At 50.2% G+C, this 20,084-nt stretch overlaps 1 protein-coding gene across 1 annotated transcript; it reads left to right on the top strand.

Moving 5' to 3' along the window:
* The first annotated feature begins 697 nt into the window (after positions 1-697).
* Zscan20 (zinc finger and SCAN domain containing 20) lies at positions 698-15,456 on the top strand. The gene is made up of 7 exons (XM_051171493.1): positions 698-1,163; positions 8,923-9,094; positions 9,494-9,570; positions 9,890-9,974; positions 11,249-11,938; positions 12,828-13,256; positions 14,235-15,456. The coding sequence occupies exons 1-7, from the start codon at positions 768-770 to the stop codon at positions 15,380-15,382; spliced, it is 2,997 nt and encodes a 998-aa protein (XP_051027450.1). The 5' UTR covers positions 698-767; the 3' UTR covers positions 15,383-15,456.
* The last annotated feature ends 4,628 nt before the right edge of the window (positions 15,457-20,084 follow it).

Below are 20,084 nucleotides of genomic sequence, written 5' to 3'. Positions count from 1 at the left end.
TTATTCTGGTTTTTGAGTCAGAGTTTTGCTATTGTAGTTTAGGCTGGTCTTGAACTCTGGCTCTTCCTGCCTCTGCCTCCTGATTGCTGGGGTAATGGGTATTGTACCTCATGGTGCATGAAGTTTTGACCCATCAAATATGAGGCTTCTATGGGATAATCCAGTGGAAGTGCTGGAGCCATGGGGTCTGCAGACAGCTTTGGCTGGAGTTTTGAGAAGCTTCTAGTTAAGGATGGTAAATAACGTCTGGTGTGTGGGATAACCAGAAGGATTTTGCAAGGTGACCATCCAGAGAGGAACACTAAGTCTCAGGTCTCAGGAAGCCGGTCTCCTGGAGGAGGTGACCCTTGGGACTCGGCTTGAGCGAAGGTTAGCTTTTGGCCATGGTGTAGAAGGGAGGAAGGCCATACTAGGGCCCAAACCAGAGGCCAGGGATACATGTAAATATGTCTCAAGGGATGTAGATGGTGCTTTCTTCTTGTAAAATGAGCTGGGTGCTGGTTTTGGTGCCTGGTCATGGTCTCACTTCCTGCCCTTTGCAAAGGGGGTCTCTGAGTCTTTCTATGCCTGTCATAGGCCGTGGAAGGTATGAGAGAAATGAGGAAAGCGATGTTTTGGGTCCTCTCGCTCACTGTGTCCTTTGTCTTTCTGCCTTCACAGCCTTGGGGAGCAGGGCCTCCCTAGGAGTCCCTCGAAGGACACACTATCAACGCAGGAAGTCTCTAGATGAGGGCATCACAGCTGAAGTGAAGCACCCAGGCCAGACGATGGCTGTGGCCTCGCCTCCGCCAGAGCCTGAAGGCCTCCTGATCGTAAAACTGGAGGAGGACTCGTGGGAGTCAGACTCCAACCCTCAGCAGGAGGCCCACAGCCCTGTCCCTGGCCCTGAGGCTTCCCGCCGCTGTTTCAGGCAGTTCCAGTACCGGGATGCAGCTGGACCGCACGAGGCCTTCAGCCAGCTCTGGGCTCTCTGCTGTCGTTGGCTCAGGCCCGAGATCCGCCTCAAAGAGCAGATCCTGGAACTGCTGGTGCTGGAGCAGTTCCTGTCCATCCTACCCAGGGAGGTGCAGACCTGGGTGCAGGCACGACACCCTGAGAGCGGGGAGGAGGCGGTGGCCCTGGTGGAGGATTGGCAGCGAGAGGCCTGGGCTACCGGACGGCAGGTAAGGCCAATAGTCTGTTCCCCAGGAAGCTGGCTAGGCAAGGTCGAGGGCCTGGGGTTGAGTTAATAGTTGCCCCCAAATCACAGCAATAGTAATCGTTGAGTGACTGTGGTTTACAGATCCCTGCTGTGCGTGTAACAGGTGGCATTCTAACTGCTTGACTTGTATTAACTCATGTAATCCTGCCACAGTTCAATAAAGTGGGTAGGTATCGTTAGCCTAATTTTACTAGTAAGGAAATGGAGGCAACAGAAAGATAGATGATTTGTTCAGAATCCCTAGCTGCTGGGTTGTGGAGCCAAGATTTGCACGTGAGGGTGTGTGCCTAGCCATCCCTGAAACTGCCTCCGAGATCCATTCGGTGTGCATGGTCGGTCTGTATTCTGTCTCATGTTTAACACAGTCATCCCACATCCTTGGATCCCTTTGGATGCTTACAGCAGCACATAGAAACAGCATCACTGTCCCCATTTGTAGATGAGGGCTCCAAGATTCAGATGGCTCATGCAGGTCACTCGGGGAGTGAACCAGAGCCTAAACGCTGCTCCTTGGGTCTCAAGGTCGTGCTGTTTCCACGACAGAGCTGATGCCTCATCTGCAAACGTGAAATTAAAATACGCCCGAATGTGAGCTCAGGTAGGGCGTTCACTGACATGCCGTGACCACCCCCTGTGCATCAGGCCCTGTTGGGAGCCTCTTGTGGGCATCCGCCATCCAGGCAGCCACACAGTCTGTCAAGGTAGCTTCTCCTTTTGCTGTTTTTCAAGCAAGTCAACAGCGAGGTACATAACTTGTCCGGATTTGGTTTTTTGGCTCTTTGAGACAGGGTTTCTCTGTGTGTAGCCCGGGCTGCCCTGGACTCACTATGTAGACCAGGTTGGCCTCGAACTCACGGGGATTCACCTGCCTCTGCCTCCCAAGTGCTGGGATTAAAGGCATGCGCCACCACACCCGGCCACTTGCCTGGATTTGTAATAACGGGAAGCGGCGTTATGGACTGGCCAGAGTGGCTGTCCAATGAGCTCCAGGGATCCCCCTGCCTCCACCTCCCTAGAGCTAGGGTGACAGGTGCACACTCAGGTCCTTCTCCTGCTGTGGCAAGCACTTTATTGACTGAACCTTCTTCCCAGCCCGCAACTTGCAGTTTCTTCATTATAAATGCCTTTTCATGAGCTTGCTTGGCATCTGTAAGTCTTTGGTGAGGAGTCTGGGTTATTCCGAGTCTTTTGTATAAACTTAGAATCAATACCAGACAAAAGATTCAGCAAAAAAGAGAATTATAGGCCAATCTCCTTAATCAATATAGACACCAAAATTCTCAATGAAATACAAACCAAATCCAAGAACACACCAAAAATACCATCTACCATAATCAAGTCAGCTTCATCCCAGAGATGCAGGGATGTTCAATAATAAATCAATAAATATAATCGTCCACATAAGTTGATTTAAGTACAGAAGCCACTTGACCCTCTCATTACATGCAGAAAAGGCCTTGAGAAACTCCAACATCCCTTCATAATAAGAGTGCCAGAGAATCTAGGGATACAAGGAGACATATCTTAATACAATAAAGAGTATAATACCAGCCACAGCCAACACCAAACGGAATGGAATGTTTCCACTAAAATCAAGAACAAGACAACAGTGTTCCCTCTCTCCTCTCCTGTTCAATATAGCGCTGTACTCTGAGCCAGAGAATAAGACAGGAGAGAGATAAAAGGGAGAAAGGAAAATGTGAAACTGTCCTTATTCATAGCTGATAAACACATTCAAGAAAGCATCAGGATACAAAATTCACACACAAAACCCAGTAGCTTCCTATATGGCAGCAGCAAACACACTGAGAAAGAAATCAGGGAAACATAATTCACATTATCTCCCCCGTTCTTCCCCCCAAAAAACCCAGCCAATTGGAATTATTCTAACCAAGGAGCTGAAAGACTTGTACAGTGAAAACTTTAAGACACTGAGAACTTGGAGACGCCACCAGAAGATGGGAAGACCTCCTATGGGATGACGCTGTGAAGATGTCAATGTCCTAAGAGCACCCTACAGATTCAGTACAATCCCCATCAAAAGCCCAACACATTTCTTCATAGAAATTGAGGGAAAAAAAAATCTTAAAATTCAAATGGAAACCCAAAAGACCCAGGATAGCCAAAACCATCCAGAACAATAAAAACACTGTGGAAGGCACCACTGTCTCTGATTTCAAGTTATACTACAGGGCTATAGTAATAAGCCCAGCATGGTTCTGGCATTAAGACAAACATGTTTGACAAATGGGATAGAGGTTAGGACCTAGATTAAAAAAAAAAAAGAACAAAAAACAAAAACCCACACTCCTACAGCCACCTAATTTTGACAGAGAAGAAAAAAAAAAAAAAAAAAAAAAAAAAAACGGTACCCATTGGAGGAACTCTTCAGCTGCTGGGAAGAGATACCATGACCAAGATAACTCATATAATGAAGCTACCATTTCATCAATGTGGGAAGAGTGGTGGTGGTCAAACATAATGGAGGCAGACCAGGGGAGGGGTGGGGGGGTAGGGGGATGAGGGGTGGGGGTGGAGTGAGAGGTAGGGGAAGGAGAGAGAGGGAGGACCTGGGGCCTGGGGCCTGGTGTGGGCTTTTGGAACCTTAAAGCTCACCCCCAGTGATCCACCTTCTCCACCAAGGCCACACTTCCTGATCCTTCCTAAGCTGTCCATGAACTGGGGACCAGGCCTGCAAGCGTTTGAGCCTGTAGAAGCCAGTGTCATTGAAACACCGCCTCTGCAGCAGCAGCACGTGGCACTGGTCAAACTGGAGAGCTTGCATGTAGAAGAGTGAGCTGGCTCCCCATCTCTCACTCTGCACAGAACTCGACTCCACACGTATCAAGGACATCAGCATAAGACCTGATAGAGGAGAAAGTGGGGACTACACTCCAACTCCCAGGCACAAGAAGGGACTCTAAGCAGGACCCCTGCAGCACAGGGGCCTCATGAAACTGAAAGTCTTTTGTACAGGAAAGGACATCATCATTTGAGTGAAGGGATAGCCCACAGAATAGGGGAAAATAACCAGCTATACATCTGACAGAGGATTAGTATCTAGACTAGACAGACAACTCAGGAAACAAAAAACAGGAAAACCACACATGCCTAAACAACAGACAGAACTCAATTAAAATTTGGACCATGGACCTATATAGAGAATTCTCAAAAGCAGAAATACAAATGACTGAGAAATACCTTTTTAAACATTGAATATCCTAGCCAGGCGTGGGGGTGCACACCTTTAATCCCAGCACTCAGGAGGCAGATACAGATAGATGTCTGTGAGTTCAAGGCCAGCCTGGTCTACAAAGTGAATCCAGGACACCCAAGGCACACAGAGAAACCGTCTAGAAAAACCAAAACCAAAACCAAACCACAACAAACCGTTGAATATCCTTAGGTGTCAGAAATGCAAAATAGAACTACTTTGAGGTTTCATCTTACCTTAGTCAACATAGCTAAGAATAAAACAACAGGAACAGAAAACAACTGACGACAAATGGTGTGGCTGTGGGAAGGGGAGCAGTTACTGTCCATCAGTGGTGGTGCAGACTGGTTACAGCCACTATGGAGTCAGTGTGGAAGTTTCTCACCGAGCTGGAAATAGATCTATGCTGTGATCCAGCCATATACTCCTCAGCATGTTCCCGGAGGACTGTGCTCTGCTACAGGGATACTTTGTCATCTGTGTTCATTCAGCTTTCTTCGCAATAACCAGTGACATTAAGTCTGGTTTACACTACTGATGGAGTGAGATAGTCAACAGTTTACCCAGCTGTGAACCCTGCTACAATGACAACCTGCCTGGCAAGGTCTGCCCCCCGGGTGCAATGGTGGTGTGAATGTTATGGGGATAACCAATGCCTTTCTGATTGAATTTAAGGCCTGCTCCACAAGATAGAACCCATGACTGTTAACTGGGCTAAAAGCTCCTTATAGGGTAGGTCACAGGCATTAGGGGAGAACCAAATACTACTGCTCTGCTAAATGGACATGGTATTATACCACCTCCTAAAGTTCTTTATTTTCATAGATGGCTCCATCTTCTGTCTGTCACTAGAGAAACGCCTTTCACAGTAGGTGGTGATACATGGAGGGACCCACAGCTTGTTACCATGCAGAGTAAGAGGCTGGAGTGCTCAGGTCTAACTGGGACATCCACACCGTACATAGTCCCCACAAGGCTCAGGCATCACCCCAAGAGAGGCAGGAAGTTTGTAAGAGATACAGGGGGTGGCTCTGTAGTGAAGGGTTCTTTGTTGGCCATGACGAGGCTGTTGTACTCATGAGCTGGGTGCTGGGAGCCCCACCACTCTCATTGTATTCTGTGGGCTTTTTTTTTTTTTTTTTAAAGTTGTATTCATGAGGTTTAAAGTACTTTTAGGTTTCTGTTAAATTAAACGCAGGGGCTTTCTACATGCCTGCTCTAGCTCCCAAATAAAGACGTGGAGACCTGTTACATTTATTAAAAGCCATAAGCACTGCAGCCGGGTAGATTCTCAGCTGTTCTAACCCGACTGTGCTAGCCTGTGCCATTACCTGCCATCTAGTCTTGCCCCGGCTGCTCCTGCTCCATGTTTGTCCTCCTGGAGACTCTCTCATGGCGACCTCATGGTCACCTCCTCAAGGCCCAGCGACCTTCTTCTTTCTGTTCCACCTGAGACCACCCCGCACACACTGGGATCACAAGTGTCACCTTAACTCGGCTACCCTCTATAGGCTGTTGAGCTCTTTATTGACCAATAGAGATGATGGAGAATAATTTTTTTTTTTTTACATAACACCGAGGCAGGAGATTCTTCAATAGTAATGGCAGTATCTGCATCTGTTAGCATTTAGCTCACTTCCAGGCTCGGCAATTAACAATCAATTATACAGAGGCACATGTTACTAGAATGTGAGCGAAGGTCACCTCTACAGATTCCTTTTGAACTTTCTTCTTTGACTCAAATATTTACGTGTATATTGTCTGAACCCCAAGTATGTTGGGATTTTTCCAGCCATCTTTCTGTTCTTGACTTACTTCCATGTGATCGGAGAGCACACGTGTCATGATTCTTTCAAATTGGCTGAGTGCGTTCTGTAGCCTGGAATATGGTCCAGTTTGGCAAGGAGTGGTCCATGCGGGCTGGAAGATAGGTCTTGTGTTCTGTTGTTAGAGGCTCTACCTTACAGAAGTCAGTGCTCCGAGAATGAATCGAACACCACCCGTCGGCCCCTTTAGTTCACTGGCTTTGGTTCTGTCTGTCCCAAGAGCACTGCTGTCATCTCTGGCCACATGCATGCTTTTCTCCTGTGGCTCTGTCAGCGTCGGACTGTGTCTTCAGAAGCAGGAGGATGAAGGTGTGTGTAATCCTTACGTGGCTTGAGGATTATTATGCCTTTGTGGAGTATTGAGCCCTGTATCATGTTATAAAGCCACTCCTTATCCCTGGTGACTTCTCTTGCTCTGAAGTCTGTTGTTCTGAAATTAATACTGCTTATCTCACTTTCTCTCCCCCCCCCCATGCATATGTGTGCATGTGTGGTGTACATGTGTGTATTTGCATGTATGTGGGGGTATGCATATACATGTGTGTGTGTGCATGCATGTGCACACTTGAGGTTGATGCCAGGGATAATCTTTCATCACTCTTTTACCCGACTCATTGAGAGAGAGCCTTTCAGTCAGACACAGAGATCATGGACAAGGCTGGTCTTCCTAGCCAGCTTGCTCTTAGGATCTCTTGCCCCTGCCTCCTGAAGCTGGCCGTACACACAGGTCACCATGATTACCCTCACTGCTCTCTGCTTGTTTGTCAAGAACTGTAACCACTGAGGCATCTCCCTGCCCACTTTCTTTTTTTTTTCCCCCCCCTAAAGATTTATTTATTATGTATACAGCATTCTGCCTGCATGTATGTCTGCAGGCCAGAAGAGGGCGCCAGATCTCATTATAGATGGTTGTGAGCCACCATGTGGTTTCTGGGAATTGAACTGAGGACCTCTAGAAGAGCAGTCAGTGCTCTTAACTCTGAGCCACCTCTCCAGCCCCTTGCCCACTTTCTCTGCTTAGGGTTAAATTGGTATTTCCTCCTTCCTCCTTTACTCTATTATCTGTAAGGTGTCTCTATATTTAAAGTGGATTTCTTGTGTACAGCATATAGTTGGGCCTTATTTTGGTTGGTTGGTGTTTTGTTTTTTTTTTTTTTTTTTTTTTTTTTTTTGGCTTATTTATTTATCTATCTTTGAGGCAGGGTCTTACAGTGAAACCCAGCCTGGCCCCAAACTTGCAGTCCTCCTGCCTTAGCTTCCCAACTGCTGGGATGTCAGATGAGTGTCACCATGCCGGCTAACTAGTGTGCTCGGGCCATTGGCATTGAAGGTCACTAGTTCTTCAGCTGGGTTACCAGTTTTACGTTTCATGGTTTGGTAAGCTCAGCTTTCTGCCCCCTGACACTGGTTTTCATTCTTATTCTTTTCAAACTGTTGCTCGCCTTTTAGTATACCTTGTGATTTTTGGTTAAAAGGTGGCATGTGATGTCTGGAAGGGAAGGGACTATGTAAATAAGGCTTTTGTGATGTAGTGGCTGAGGATGTCTAGAGGGCAGCTGATAGCTCTGTGATTAGCCTGTGCCCTGGATTCTGAATCCCATCAGTATTTCCCTGGCTCCTTCCTCTCTTGGATGGTGCAGGCTGCTGGGAAGGCCTTCAGGTGGGTAATTCCCATCGCTGGTGCAGAACAGTAGGGAGCTGGCCCCTCCCAACCTCCCCTACACCCCCCTCCAGCTTCTTATGTAAAGCAGATTATGCTCTGGTGAAATGGTTTCTTCCCTGGCAGGCACTGTTCTCAGAGTACCTGGGCCTGTTTCACAGTGGGACCTGTTCCTGTCCCCAACAGAAGCCTGAGGGGACTTTTCTGTGCTCCTCACAGTGAGAGGAGGGTAGAAGTCTTGGAAGTAAAACTTGTGAAAGCTCCCTTGCCCTGGTCTCCAAGACTGAGTCTCCTAGAGCTTGACCCTCAGTTTGTCTACAGTGTACCTTCAGCAGACTGTCTGCCATGCTGTCGGGAGGGCTTTCCTGCCAGCACTGGGCCCTGCGGAGGTTTCCGTTCTGGTGGGTACCTCTCTCAGCTCTTCAGCTTGAGGGCAGGCACATGCGGCGTGGCCTCACTTCCCTTCTGGCTCCAAGAGCTCCGGTCTTTTAGTGTGTTCAGATTATTTTTTTGCTGAGGTGGAGCAGTGACCTCTAACTTCTTACTCACTGGACTGGAAACACAAGAGCCACCCTCGTGGTTGCTTCGTGCATCTTCTTTGTCACTCACTCTGCCTTTGTTCTGTGTTGACAGTTCCGACCCAACTGTACGATGGCATTAGCTGGAGAGTAAGGACTGTCATTGGGTCTAGTCGTGCAGTGTTTCTGTAGACTGTAACTACTGAGGAGGCCAACAGGCTTATAAATTAATTTCAGTGTCACACAACTTTATGTGATTTGTCTCTGTGAATCAAGAACATTTTGAATAGTGATCACTTGCTTGGTACTGGGGTGGCCTCCCGGGAGTTGACAAGCCAGTGCTCATTTCCTAAGGCCAGTCCGATAGCTTCCTCCCAGTGTTTGAAACCCTTTTTGGATCTTGAGGGTCTGTTAACCCCGGAACACATTCATACTCAAAGTAACATGCCTGTGCCTCTGAAGGGGCCTTAACTGACAGTCGGAAGCTCTGCCTTCCTGTGTAGGGACTGGAGCTGAGCGCTGAAGAGTCCAGGTCCTTCGAAGCAGTCCAAGAGTTCCAGAGGTTCCAGCCGCAGCCAGTGGCTCGCTGCTCCGAGGGACAGCCCCAGAAACCGTGGGTGGAGAGTACATGTCCTGACCTTTCTAAGATGCCACCTCAGTCCTTGACAGAGAATGGTAAGCACCAGGGATATGGGGACATAAGAGAACGAAGCCTTTCCTCCCAAGGGACGGGCTTGGGGGGGGAGGGGGAAGGATGTGCAGAGTTCAAGGATCAAGATAGGATAAATGTCTGATGGACGTTGACATTGAGCGGTGACTTTAAAAAGCTCTGCTTGTAGCGCGCCCACTAGCTGGAGTTATAGAGAAGGTGCCGGGACTTGCACCCCACACGTGGCACATCACTGAAAATAGCTCAGGAGTCCCACGCTCCTAAGGAAGGTGAAATGGCAAGTGTGCCCTGGGCATGGGACATGCGTGGCTTGGTCCCAGCATGACCATTGGGAGGCTGTGTGTCAGAAGGAAGTGGCCGTAGAGGGCCGAGTGTCTATCTCACGGGCTTATTCTCTTCCTCAGCTGACCTCACACCCCAAGTCCCCACTGTTCTAAAGACGGAGAGCACTGGAGATTGGGAGGTGGCAGCCCTGTCCCAGGTAAAGTGCTGTTTTCTTTTCCTGTTGTCCTCTTGGTCCTCCTGCTGTGTGCTCCCCTGACCCCTTTCCCCCCCACCCACCCCCGCCCCCATAGCCTCTTTAGCAAAGGGATGTAAAGCATAAGACATTAACCTTTGCCCCACTGGGCCTCCTGGCAGTCAGTGACTGTGATGCTGGCCACCGCCCCCCCGCCAGCCCCCCGACCTGACCCCTCAATCGCCATACAGGGCATCACTGCAGTGTCCTGATCTCTCTTAGGTCTGGTCAGGCTGTTTTAAAGTGTCAGTGATATTTAAGGTCCTCTCTGTGTGTGCCACAGGAAGCCCTGAGCTCCAGTAGAGAAGCCAAGGAGGAGCCCTGCCAGGACCCTGCAGGAGATGATCGTGGGAATGGCATGTGCCTGGGTAAGCAAAATGTGCTGTGCTCCGGGGCCCAGCTGGCCTATTTCCGGTACCCTCAGAGAGGCCTTGCCACTTAGAACCAGAGCTCTGTCCTCTCTGGATTTTCAGGAGGGGAAGAAGACTGCCTCCTCTTAGCTACCCCTGCAGAGAGTCTGCCGGGCCGTGGTTGAGGCTGCTTGCTGTTTTCCTAGAGCTGGCCCTACTGGGGCTCATGACCTGGCTGCAGTCGTCTTGGGCCCAGAACTGAACCAGGCCCTCTGTCTCAAAAATTCAGCACTCACCGAGAGTTGCCTCTTGGGAGCAGACTCTTGCAAGGGAGATCATGAGGCTGAGTATGAGGAGAGCGAGCAGCCTAGGTTTCCAAATACCCAAAGCCCATGTGACCAGCGCGCTTGTCTCTGAAGGCCGTGTGTGCGGAAAGCCGATGCTTCCCACAGGTTTAAACTCATGATAGGCTTAGACTGGACAGTGGGACCCCAGATTGAGAAATGCTGATTTAGGGTACCCTGAAAAGGCTTTACATCCAAACTCTTTATCTAGGTCTCCTCAAACATTTACTGTGATAAAAGGCTTTATGTTTTGTTGGGACCAAGTGCTTCTGGGAAAGTCATCCTATAGAGCCGCTGTAGTCTTAAGAAATCAGGACATTTATTTCCTCAAAGTGTTCTAGGCACACTCCATATCTGCTCAACAGTGCCCCAAGGGCTCTACATTTACTCTCTCTCTCTGTCTCTCTCCTCCCCCATCCCTCTCTCCTTCCTTCCCTCCCTCCCCTTCTCCCCCTTCCTTCTTCCTCTCCCTGCCTCCCCACTTCTCCTCTCTCCTTCCCTCCCCCTCTCTCTTTCTCTGTCCCTGCCAGAAGGATTTGCTTCGTGTTTAGTCTTTGTTTTATTTTATAGGTAACAGTGGCAGCGGAGGTCAGAAATTTTCCAGCAAGAGAGAGCCTCTCTCTCTCTCTCTCTCTCCCCCCCCCATCTTTCCCCTTCCCTCCACCAGTGATTGGGTTGCTTGAGGTCCTGTGTTTGCCAGCTGTTGACTCATTGTAGCCACTGTGTCTATGATGTCTAACAACAGCACAGCAAATGAGAAGCCTGCAGGTCACTTGGTCTCAGCGAGGGTCCTGTTGCTTCCAGGCACCTCGCTCCAGGGGGATCAGCATGGGCAAGTCTCCCATCAGCCTCTTTGAAGAATGGACTGTCAGTTTCAGGAGCAGTTTAGAGAAACACAACCCAACAGGCAACTTCTGCTCAGTCATGTCTGTTCTTCCTTCTGTGTAGGAGTTCCAGTTTCAAAGCCATGTGTCACCTTCCAGCATGAGCGAGGACCAGAGACTTTGCATCTGAGCCTTATACATCCTGGGAATGGGCGCACTGCAGATGATAGCCTGGACAGTGAGCAGGACAAGTCAGCCCAGGCAACATCCCAGGAGGACTCAAGGGCCTGGGAAGAGCAATGCCAGTGGGATGGGGAGGACATGAAGGTGTCAGGTGTTCACTGGGGCTATGAGGAGACCAAGACTTTCCTGGCCATCTTAAGTGAATCTCCTTTCTCTGAAAAGCTCCGGACCTGTCACCAGAACCGCCAGGTATATGGGGCTATTGCAGAGCAGCTGAGGGCACGGGGCTTCTTGCGGACTCTGGAGCAGTGTCGCTACAGGGTCAAAAACCTTCTACGAAATTACCGGAAAGCCAAGAACAGTCACCCACCAGGGACCTGCCCCTTCTATGAGGAGCTAGAGGCCTTGGTGAGCGCTCGGACAGCCATCGGAAGACCCACGAGTGGGCCAGGAGAGGCTGTGGCACTCCCCAGGCTGGGGGACAGTGACACTGAGATGGATGACCAAGAGGAAGGGAGCTGGGAGCCTGAGGAGGCAACGGAAGACTACAGTAGTTCTGGCATGGCCACCGAGGAATCTGCTCAGGGGCCCAGGATTGCAGGGAGCCCAGCTCTGCTCCAGAGCCGCATTGGTAAGGACATGGTGTTTAACTGGATGACTGTCAACCCCACTGCTGCTTCCGAAGGTCAGAGCTCAGGCTAGGAGTCAGATCACGGACACGAGAGTAAGGTGCTAAGTCTTCATCTCTGACTCACACTCTTATCTCCAGTGACCATGTCTCTTAGTTATAGGAGCAGATAACTCTAAAGCCTTGCGCGACCTGGAGAATAGGTGCATGAGAACAGCCCATTTGTTCACAGCAAGTCTGGGGCCAGAAAGAGTGAGTGAGATACTAAAGGGTAGAGAAACTGACAGCGTAGACTTGAGAGTCACTGTGTGGCAAGCACCTAATCTTGCAAAGGGAGAGTCACTGACACCCACCTGAAGATGCCAGAGCCGCACAGGCAGGGGCAGAGAGAGCCTGGGCTCCTGCCATGTACTCATGCGCCCCCAGCCCACCCCCGCTGCCTCCTTTGGTTATATCACTTACCTGCAACAGGACCAGAGAGGAGAGGGTGTCCTCAGCTGTAGTGTGTTGCCTGCTTACAAGGTCCATTTATGTCTCTGGTCTTTGGGGATTCTCAGGTCCCATGTCTTGTGGAAAGGAGACTTCACAACGGAGATGGGGTGTATTTTGAATGAATACAGGGAGAATCTCATCCATGTCAGCGTCTCATCGGCCGAAGCCGAGGGAGTGGGTCCCAATGCAGTTGCCAAAACATGGTCACTTATTGCTCTCTTTCAGTGAGAATGTCTCTTGGGGTGGTGGGAGAGGATGCCTTGGCTGACTTTCCTAGCCTATCCCTGAGAAGAAGTTTGTATTCCCAAGTCCCTGGGCCCCTGTTCTAGATATACCCCAGCCCTAATGACCTAGTTCAAGCTTCTAAGTCTCCCACGTCTGAACTTTTCACTTCTGACAGCAGGTGTGCACTGGGGCTTCGAGGAGACCAAAGCCTTTCTGGCAATTCTTAGTGAGTCGCCGTTCTCTGAAAAGCTTCGCACCTGTCACCAGAACAGCCAAGTGTATCGAGCCATCGCGGAGCGGCTGCGGGCGCTGGGTTTCCTGCGGACGCTGGAGCAGTGCCGCTACAGATTCAAAAACCTCCTCCGAAGCTACAGGAAAGCCAAGAGCAGCCACCCACCAGGGACCTGCCCCTTCTATGAGGAGCTGGACTCACTGATGACGGCTCGGACTGTGATCAGCGCCATGGAGGCGGCAGGAGGAGCCGCGGAGCTTCCTGGATCTGGGCAGAGCGGTCCTGAGGCTGATGACCTAGAGGCCTGGGGTGAGATGGAAGATGAAGAGGAGGTTAAACTCCTGACTCCAGACCCCCAGACTCCAGATACTGGTGAGCCTGCAGTCATTGGATGCTGGCCTTGTACAAAGAGGGCAAATGAGAGGACCAGGGTCACAGCACAACGCGTGAAAACCAAGTTCTCAACACAAAGATATTATTTGTCCCAGAGGGACAAAGGGAAGGGGTAGGAGACAAAGACAGGAGAAGGGGAAGAGAGGTGACAGATGTAGCTCATAGGCAAATGGCAGTTTATAAAGGTATAAGGGGGAGCTCTGCATTAAGATGAGGTGTTTACTTTTTATTGGGCATATTAATTAGGTGAGCTAAAGGGGGCTTTTGATTGCTGGACTTCAATGCTTTGATAGCTGGACCTTGGTGGTCAGCCTCAGGAGGAGGAAGTGGCCAAATAAGGGGAATAGACCTTGGTGGCCAGATTTAGGAATGTAACCTAACTTTTTTTTTTTAGCAAGGCAGAGGGAACGAGGGAGAAGGGCAAGGCCAGCCAGAGCCAGGTTTGCCTGCTAGAGCCCTTCAGGTACCAGGTGGTATCTTTGTCTCTGAGCCAAAAGTATGAGCGAGATTGTATTAGGAAAAGGTCTTGTGCGTTGCATAGATTCTTTCATCTCTTACTTAGTGATGGTCTGCGCCCAAGGTGGCCAGTCTAGCTTTTCCTGGGACACACCTGGGTAACTATGGAACTGAGTCATGACCCAGGATCAGTTTAATGTCCTGGAGGGTGACAAGAGCTGTTTATTATTGAACCCAGACGTAGAGGAGCGGCTGAGGGGGTGAGGCAGGCTTCATGGTTGCTGGGGTGCGGCTACTGTGTCCCAGACAGTGCTTTTCAGCTTTGCAGGGTTAGAAGCGCACGTGTACACAAAAACTTGGTAGCTGTCATGCTAGGCACATTTATAAGCTGTGGGATGTAAGATACAAATCTGCATTAGCCAAACCTCAGAATGCATGGTACAGGTGCGCGAATGCTAGCCAGCATTAACAAACAACTCTCAGTTCTGTCTCTTGTTTCAGGCTTTGGGGTGAAGCGTGAGGATGAAGAGCAGATTTCAGAGCAGGACGTTTTTGGGGATCGGCCTGGAGCCTTACCAGAATACAGCACAGAAGCCATTCGCCAGCCTCCCCACTGTGGGGAGGACCGTGAGAATGGGGGTGGCGGGGAGTGGAGAAGTTCTGTCCCGTGGGAAGCGTGTTCCTCTGAGGAGGACTTTGAAAAACTTATCGATCATCAAGGCCTGTACCTCACGGAGAAACCCTATCAAAGTGGCACGTCTGTCAGTCAGAAATTCCACTTCTTTGCCCACCAACAGCCCCACATGGGCGAGAAGCCCTACCAGTGTCCTGACTGTGGGAACAGTTTCACTGACCTCTCCAGCCTCAACACCCACCAGAGAACGCATACTGAAGAGAAGCCCTCCATATGCCGGGAGTGTGGGGAAATCTTCAGTCAGAGCTCACACCTCCTGGAACATCAGCGGGTCCACTCGGTAGGAGCTCCCGACCAGGCTAACGCGCCTGTGGAGGGTGTTGGCCAAAGTCCGTCTGTTGGTGCTCACTGGAGAAATTCTACATGGGAGATACCCAAAGAGCCTCAGAATGCCAGCATGCGCACGGGCTCCAGGGGCCGTCACAGCAGCTCGGGGGAGAAGCTGTATCAGTGTCCTGAGTGTGGGAGGGGCTTCTCTAAGAGCTCCGCCCTCATCAGTCACCAGAGAATCCACACTGGTGAGAAGCCCTACGAATGCATGGAGTGTGGGAAGAGCTTCAGCAAGGGCTCCAGCCTGTCCAACCACCAGCGAACTCACACCAGCGTGAAGCTCCATCAGTGCGCGGACTGCGGCAAGTGCTTCAGCGAGCGTTCCAAGCTCGTCACCCACCAGAGGGTCCACACGGGGGAGAAGCCCTACAGATGCCTCGACTGCGGGAAGTTCTTCCGAGACCGGTCCAACCTCATCACTCACCATAGAATCCACACGGGAGAGAAGCCGTACAAGTGCCGAGTGTGTGGGAAGTGTTTTAACCAGAGCTCCAGCCTTATCATCCACCTGAGAATTCACACCGGGGAGAAGCCGTACAAGTGCACAGAGTGTGGCAGAGACTTCAACAACAGCTCCCACTTCAGTGCCCACCGCAGAACGCACACAGGAGGGAAGGCAGTGTAGGCCACGCCGCGTCCCAGCAGAGAGCAATAATGTACTCTGATACCTCCCACGTTACTAAAACATGCCAGAAAGAAACCTTGTAATGTTGAAGCTTGGTGTGTACTTACAGATGCTATTTTGGTAGAATTCAGGTCATTTTAAATGAATTACAACTACTAAGGTTTGGAGATAAGTCTCCAAAAGTGTAATTTGGTTTGCAACCCTGCCCCCCAAACTCACACATACATTAAAACCCCTACAGAATTGTTAGGCTGTCCTTACATTTGCTGTCGCCTAAGAGCTTAGTCAGGGTTTGAGGCAGATGGGTGACATGGGGGTTGGAGTTGAATCTGTGGCCCTAGGTACTGGTTCCAGCTTCTTCCCGTGCCTTGGCCGCTCCCACCCATGGGAAGTAGTTTTTGTTCTTGGTAGTTTGCAGCTGGGGCAAATCCTCACAGGGAAACCTTGACACTTCATGGTGAGAGGAGGTGGAAACCGAGAGCCAGTGCCTGGGCCACTCCACTGCAGGCTCAGCAGCCAGTGGGGAGCAGTGACAGCACTGCACAGTCATTAACAATAGCAGACCCAGCTGTCCCCTGAAGATTTGCTCTTTGGCAGCCTGTGTGCCAAGCGCCTTATGTACCATCTCATATAATCCTCCAGTAGTCCTGTTTCCCGGAGTAGGAAATTGAGGACTGGGAAAGTCAGGTGACCTGCATTGGTCACACATATCTGGAAACAGGGGAGGCAGAATTCATCAAGACTCATGTGTCCTCAGCACCCAGGGGGCTGGGTGCTCCAGCAGTACATGAAAGCAGGTAACTACTACTGGGATCTCACAGTGTGATCATGACGAACTCTTCCCTTCCTGCCGGTGAAAGGACTTTGGGATGTTCAGAATTGGTAAAGCACTCGGTCTAAGGCCGAGTTGCTACCAAAGTGATGGTGGTGGTGGTGGGGGTCGTCTCCATCTTTAAAGTGATACGGGTGAGGGAGGGAGGTAGCAGAGGCTGGTGTGTCTTGCGGAGAGGTAGTGCTTTGGCTAAGAATTGGGTTTGGGAGTCCTTGGGTCAGGCCTGTTTCTCATTACATGTGGCTGATCACGGGTAATAAGAAGTCACATCGAACAGGCCTTCCCTCCAGTGCCCAGTCAGTCACTAGTGCCTTTGGTCTCTCTCTGGCCTGAGAGGGAAGGAGTTGACACATTGTCCTCTACTGGGGGGGGGGGGGCTTGAAAATGGCCCCACATTCATGGCACCATTTTAGCTGAGCCCTCTTGTCCCAAGCTGCCCGGTGCGGTCTCTCAGACCAGCAACTCTCACAGACGGGTCAAGTCGGAGAGGCTCATACACAATGATTTTCTTGCTTGTAGCACTTTAGCCGCTGGAGTTTTTCCTTAGAAAGAGTTTAAAATGTTAACCAAGAGCTTTGGCTTTCATAGATTCTTAAAGGAAGATGCCCTTCTTCATCTACAAGTGGCCTTAGAATGCCATTCATATGCCGGGTATCTCCTGGCTGTGGGAGGTAATGATCAGATAGTAGCTGCGAAGAGCTTCGAAGACTGGACTTTCTATCTGCGTGTGAAAAAGTGGGTGGAAGATCTTGCCATTCCTACTATTTCCTTGTTCCAGAACCCTCTCCCAGGAACCAGGCCACCCGAGGCCACCACCTATTAACTCTCATCAGCTTCATCTTATCTCTGAGGAGCAGGGGTCACGGGGTGAGCCCTGGCTAGAAACCCGCAAATGCCAGTAACTGTGATAAAACGATGAATAGAATAACCTGGGTCTAAAAGGAAGGGTCCCGAAGGAGAGAAGAGCATTCTAGAGACAGTTACCCAGGTAGGAGGCAGCATGGGTTCTAGGTGGGGGTAGCGGCCCAGGCTTGTAGCACAGGGCAAGAGATTGGGGTGGGGCGGCGGTGGCATCCCAGACTGCACAGGTGCTGCGGAAAGGTCACTCTAGGTGGAACAACTCCTTAGGCCTTTTTCTTTCCCACGTTGGAAGCTTAGCTGAGCGGGCCCTTAATGGTGCTAATCTCCTTATTAATTCCAGCCTCTCTTTCAGCACATGCCTTAGCTGTAATTAAATTGCCTAGTGCTTTTTTCCTCTCTGGACTGTTCATTTTGTATTTCTTTATGTCTCACTTGTTAAGAGTTACTAGTCCTAACTGCGCCACAGGCACAATGTTACACTGTTTTGAAGGACTCCTAAAGGAGTCAGTTTATTACTTTTAAATTTAGCCTTGAGCAAGTTCTCAGAACACAGGCAGAAGGCAGCCAGGTTCTTTGCCAAAGTATCACACAGATGGTCTCATAGCTAGTTACTAAGAGACCTCGTGTCCTTCTGAACCCTCGAGCTGGGCCCCCACAGTCTGCGTTACTCTCAGCACTACATTGTCCTGTCTCTTACTGTCACGGTCCACTAAGCTTTGCATATAACCTCAAACACAAAGCAGCGAGAACAAACTGGAACTGAGTGAGGCTATAAGCGGCCAGACATACCTTTTCCAGCAAAGCTCTGCCTTCTAAAGGTTCCATAAGCTCCCAAACAGCACCACCACCCAAGGGTCAAGTATTCAAATACCTGAGCCTAGGGGAACATTTCTCATCAAAGCCACCACAGTCATGTATCGGTGGCGCTTAGATGGCAGACTTCGGGTGACATGTTCAGATGTGCATTGTCAAGATCTGAGAACTGACTGGAACTCAAATGTGTTGCTGTGAGGTCGTATGGCGGCAGCGGTCCAGTTAAAAGAGGAAGGCTCTGAACTGCTGCACTGGTTCTGTTGAGGGGAAGAGATACCTTCTTAGGGTTAGGAGGCCGACTCTTGAGGACAGCAGAGGAAAGTGAAGTGCCTTTGGTGACTGGATGGGGCGTGCATCCCTCCAAACTGGGGGACAGACACAGGAAGGCGGGAGATGGAAGCATAGTTTGTGACAATTTGAACTGAGGGCCCTTAGTGGACCTCTGAGTAACGATTCATTTGTGTGTTTGAGCCTAAAGTTGGGGGAGGGGTGGTGTCTGACCATTTGTATATGTGGACATGGTAGGCAAGCTCACGAGGAGGAGAGTGTGCTCAGTGTCAAAGGAGTACTGTGCTTAAGACCGAACTCAAGAACCTACTAACTGGGAAGGGAAACACCCCCTCAAAGGCAGCATGGACCACTTCCTACCTCTCTCTTGCCATCTTTTGGACACTGCCTCTGTTGTTGCTGACCCTGGCTTCTCAGTATAGTCTTGAGCTTTCTGGAAGCTTCACTGTGAAGGACTGAGCTCCCCGTGGAAGTGTACTGGCTGCCCGTGCGTTGCCTCTCACTCTTCCCTTTCTGTTGGGACTGTGCTAGTGTCTCTTGTTTTCAGTAATGCCTTCTGCTGCCTTTATTATCTTTTACTGTCCTTTGTTCCTTTCCTTTTTTCCCTTTTGGTTTTTCGAGACAGGGTTTCTCTGTGTGGCCTTGACTGTCCTGGACTCACTTTGTACACCTGCTAGCCTAGAACTCACAGAGATCCACCTGCCTCTGCCTCCCGAGTGCTGGGATTACAGGTGTGCGCCACCACCACCACCGCCCTGCTCCTTTGTTCCTTTTCACAAGTCTTTTAGTTTTGAGTTTGGCCACTAAAGCGAGGGTAGGAGGGGCCAGGAGAACCCTGGGTCCTGGTGGCCCCGCCCTCTGTCTAGTCAAGTCTTTGGGAAATCATTGAGGTGATGTCTGTCTTGAACCTGAGCCGCACCACCTTGCCTGTATCCCCAGGCACCCTCCAGAAGAACTTTTCTCCTCGCACAAACGGGTATCTGAGTGCTACCATCTTTTCTTGGCAGCAGATTCACTCTGCACGGTGGGGGAACAGTTCCTCAGCCCTGCCTCTGGAGAATCAGAGTGATTATTTGCTGCACCAGGAGAGATTTGTATTTGGCTGAAGACAGGGCTGAAGGTACCTAAAGGCCTCCTCTTCCACAGGCTCAGCACAGAGCAGCAGCCCTAATGATAAGGTAGGGAAAATGTGGGCTGGAGCCTAAAGCAGTTTTCCCTGAGGTCTAGTCCCCAAAACAGAACTCATAGTTAATGACTGCCTTTCCTGACCCCTCTTCAAAGCATAGCAAAGCAGTTAAGAGTTCTAGCCCCAGTGAGGCTAGCTTGGTTACAGGCTGCAGAGGAGAGCTGGTATCAAACTTGGGTCATCACGGTTGGTGGCTAGTGCCTTTGCCTGCTGAGCCATCTCCCTGGCCCAGGGAGCCAGTGGTGTTCAGAGTGGAAGTGGGCATGGCAGCTGTTGACAGTTTAGGTTAACCACCAAAACAGATCCTGTATCTCTGGGAGCCTTTTCAATATGGAGGCCCTGTAGTTGCCGAGAGCCGAGCTGCCACTTGTAGGCTCAATTTTCTTAACCAATATATTTTATTAACAACTCAGTGACCGAGCATACGTCACTTATAACCTGACTAACCAAAATAATAGGAAATGAGGATTAATGGACACAATAACAAAACCTTAAGGATATCAGTTCCGAGGAATGATTCTCCGGGCGTGAGCCACAGGATTTCTCCTGCTGGAACCTGGAGGTAGCCAGAACCCAGAACCTCAGCAGGAGCCGGAGCCCCAATTCCTTCCCTCGAGCGGTTCCTTCTAGGGGCGTCTTGAAGGGCAGCAATGAAGAGCCAAATCTATCCCAAGTCTCCAAAAAGCCCCGCCTCCAGTTCTGGGCTCATCTATATATCTCCT

Source organism: Acomys russatus, chromosome 29 (assembly GCF_903995435.1).
Source record: "Acomys russatus chromosome 29, mAcoRus1.1, whole genome shotgun sequence".
Classification (NCBI taxonomy): Eukaryota; Metazoa; Chordata; class Mammalia; order Rodentia; family Muridae; genus Acomys; species Acomys russatus.
Note: the sequence above shows the minus strand (reverse complement) of the source record. Positions and strands in the feature narration are given on the sequence as shown.

Bases quoted from the DNA above. Each gene is read 5' to 3' on its own strand.
- Zscan20 (XM_051171493.1), top strand. From the start codon at position 768: ATGGCTGTGGCCTCGCCTCCGCCAGAGCCTGAAGGCCTCCTGATCGTA. The intron at 9,095-9,493 runs GTAAGCACCAGG...TCTCTTCCTCAG, and splicing joins TCAGTCCTTGACAGAGAATG to CTGACCTCACACCCCAAGTC. The intron at 9,571-9,889 runs GTAAAGTGCTGT...TGTGTGCCACAG, and splicing joins AGGTGGCAGCCCTGTCCCAG to GAAGCCCTGAGCTCCAGTAG.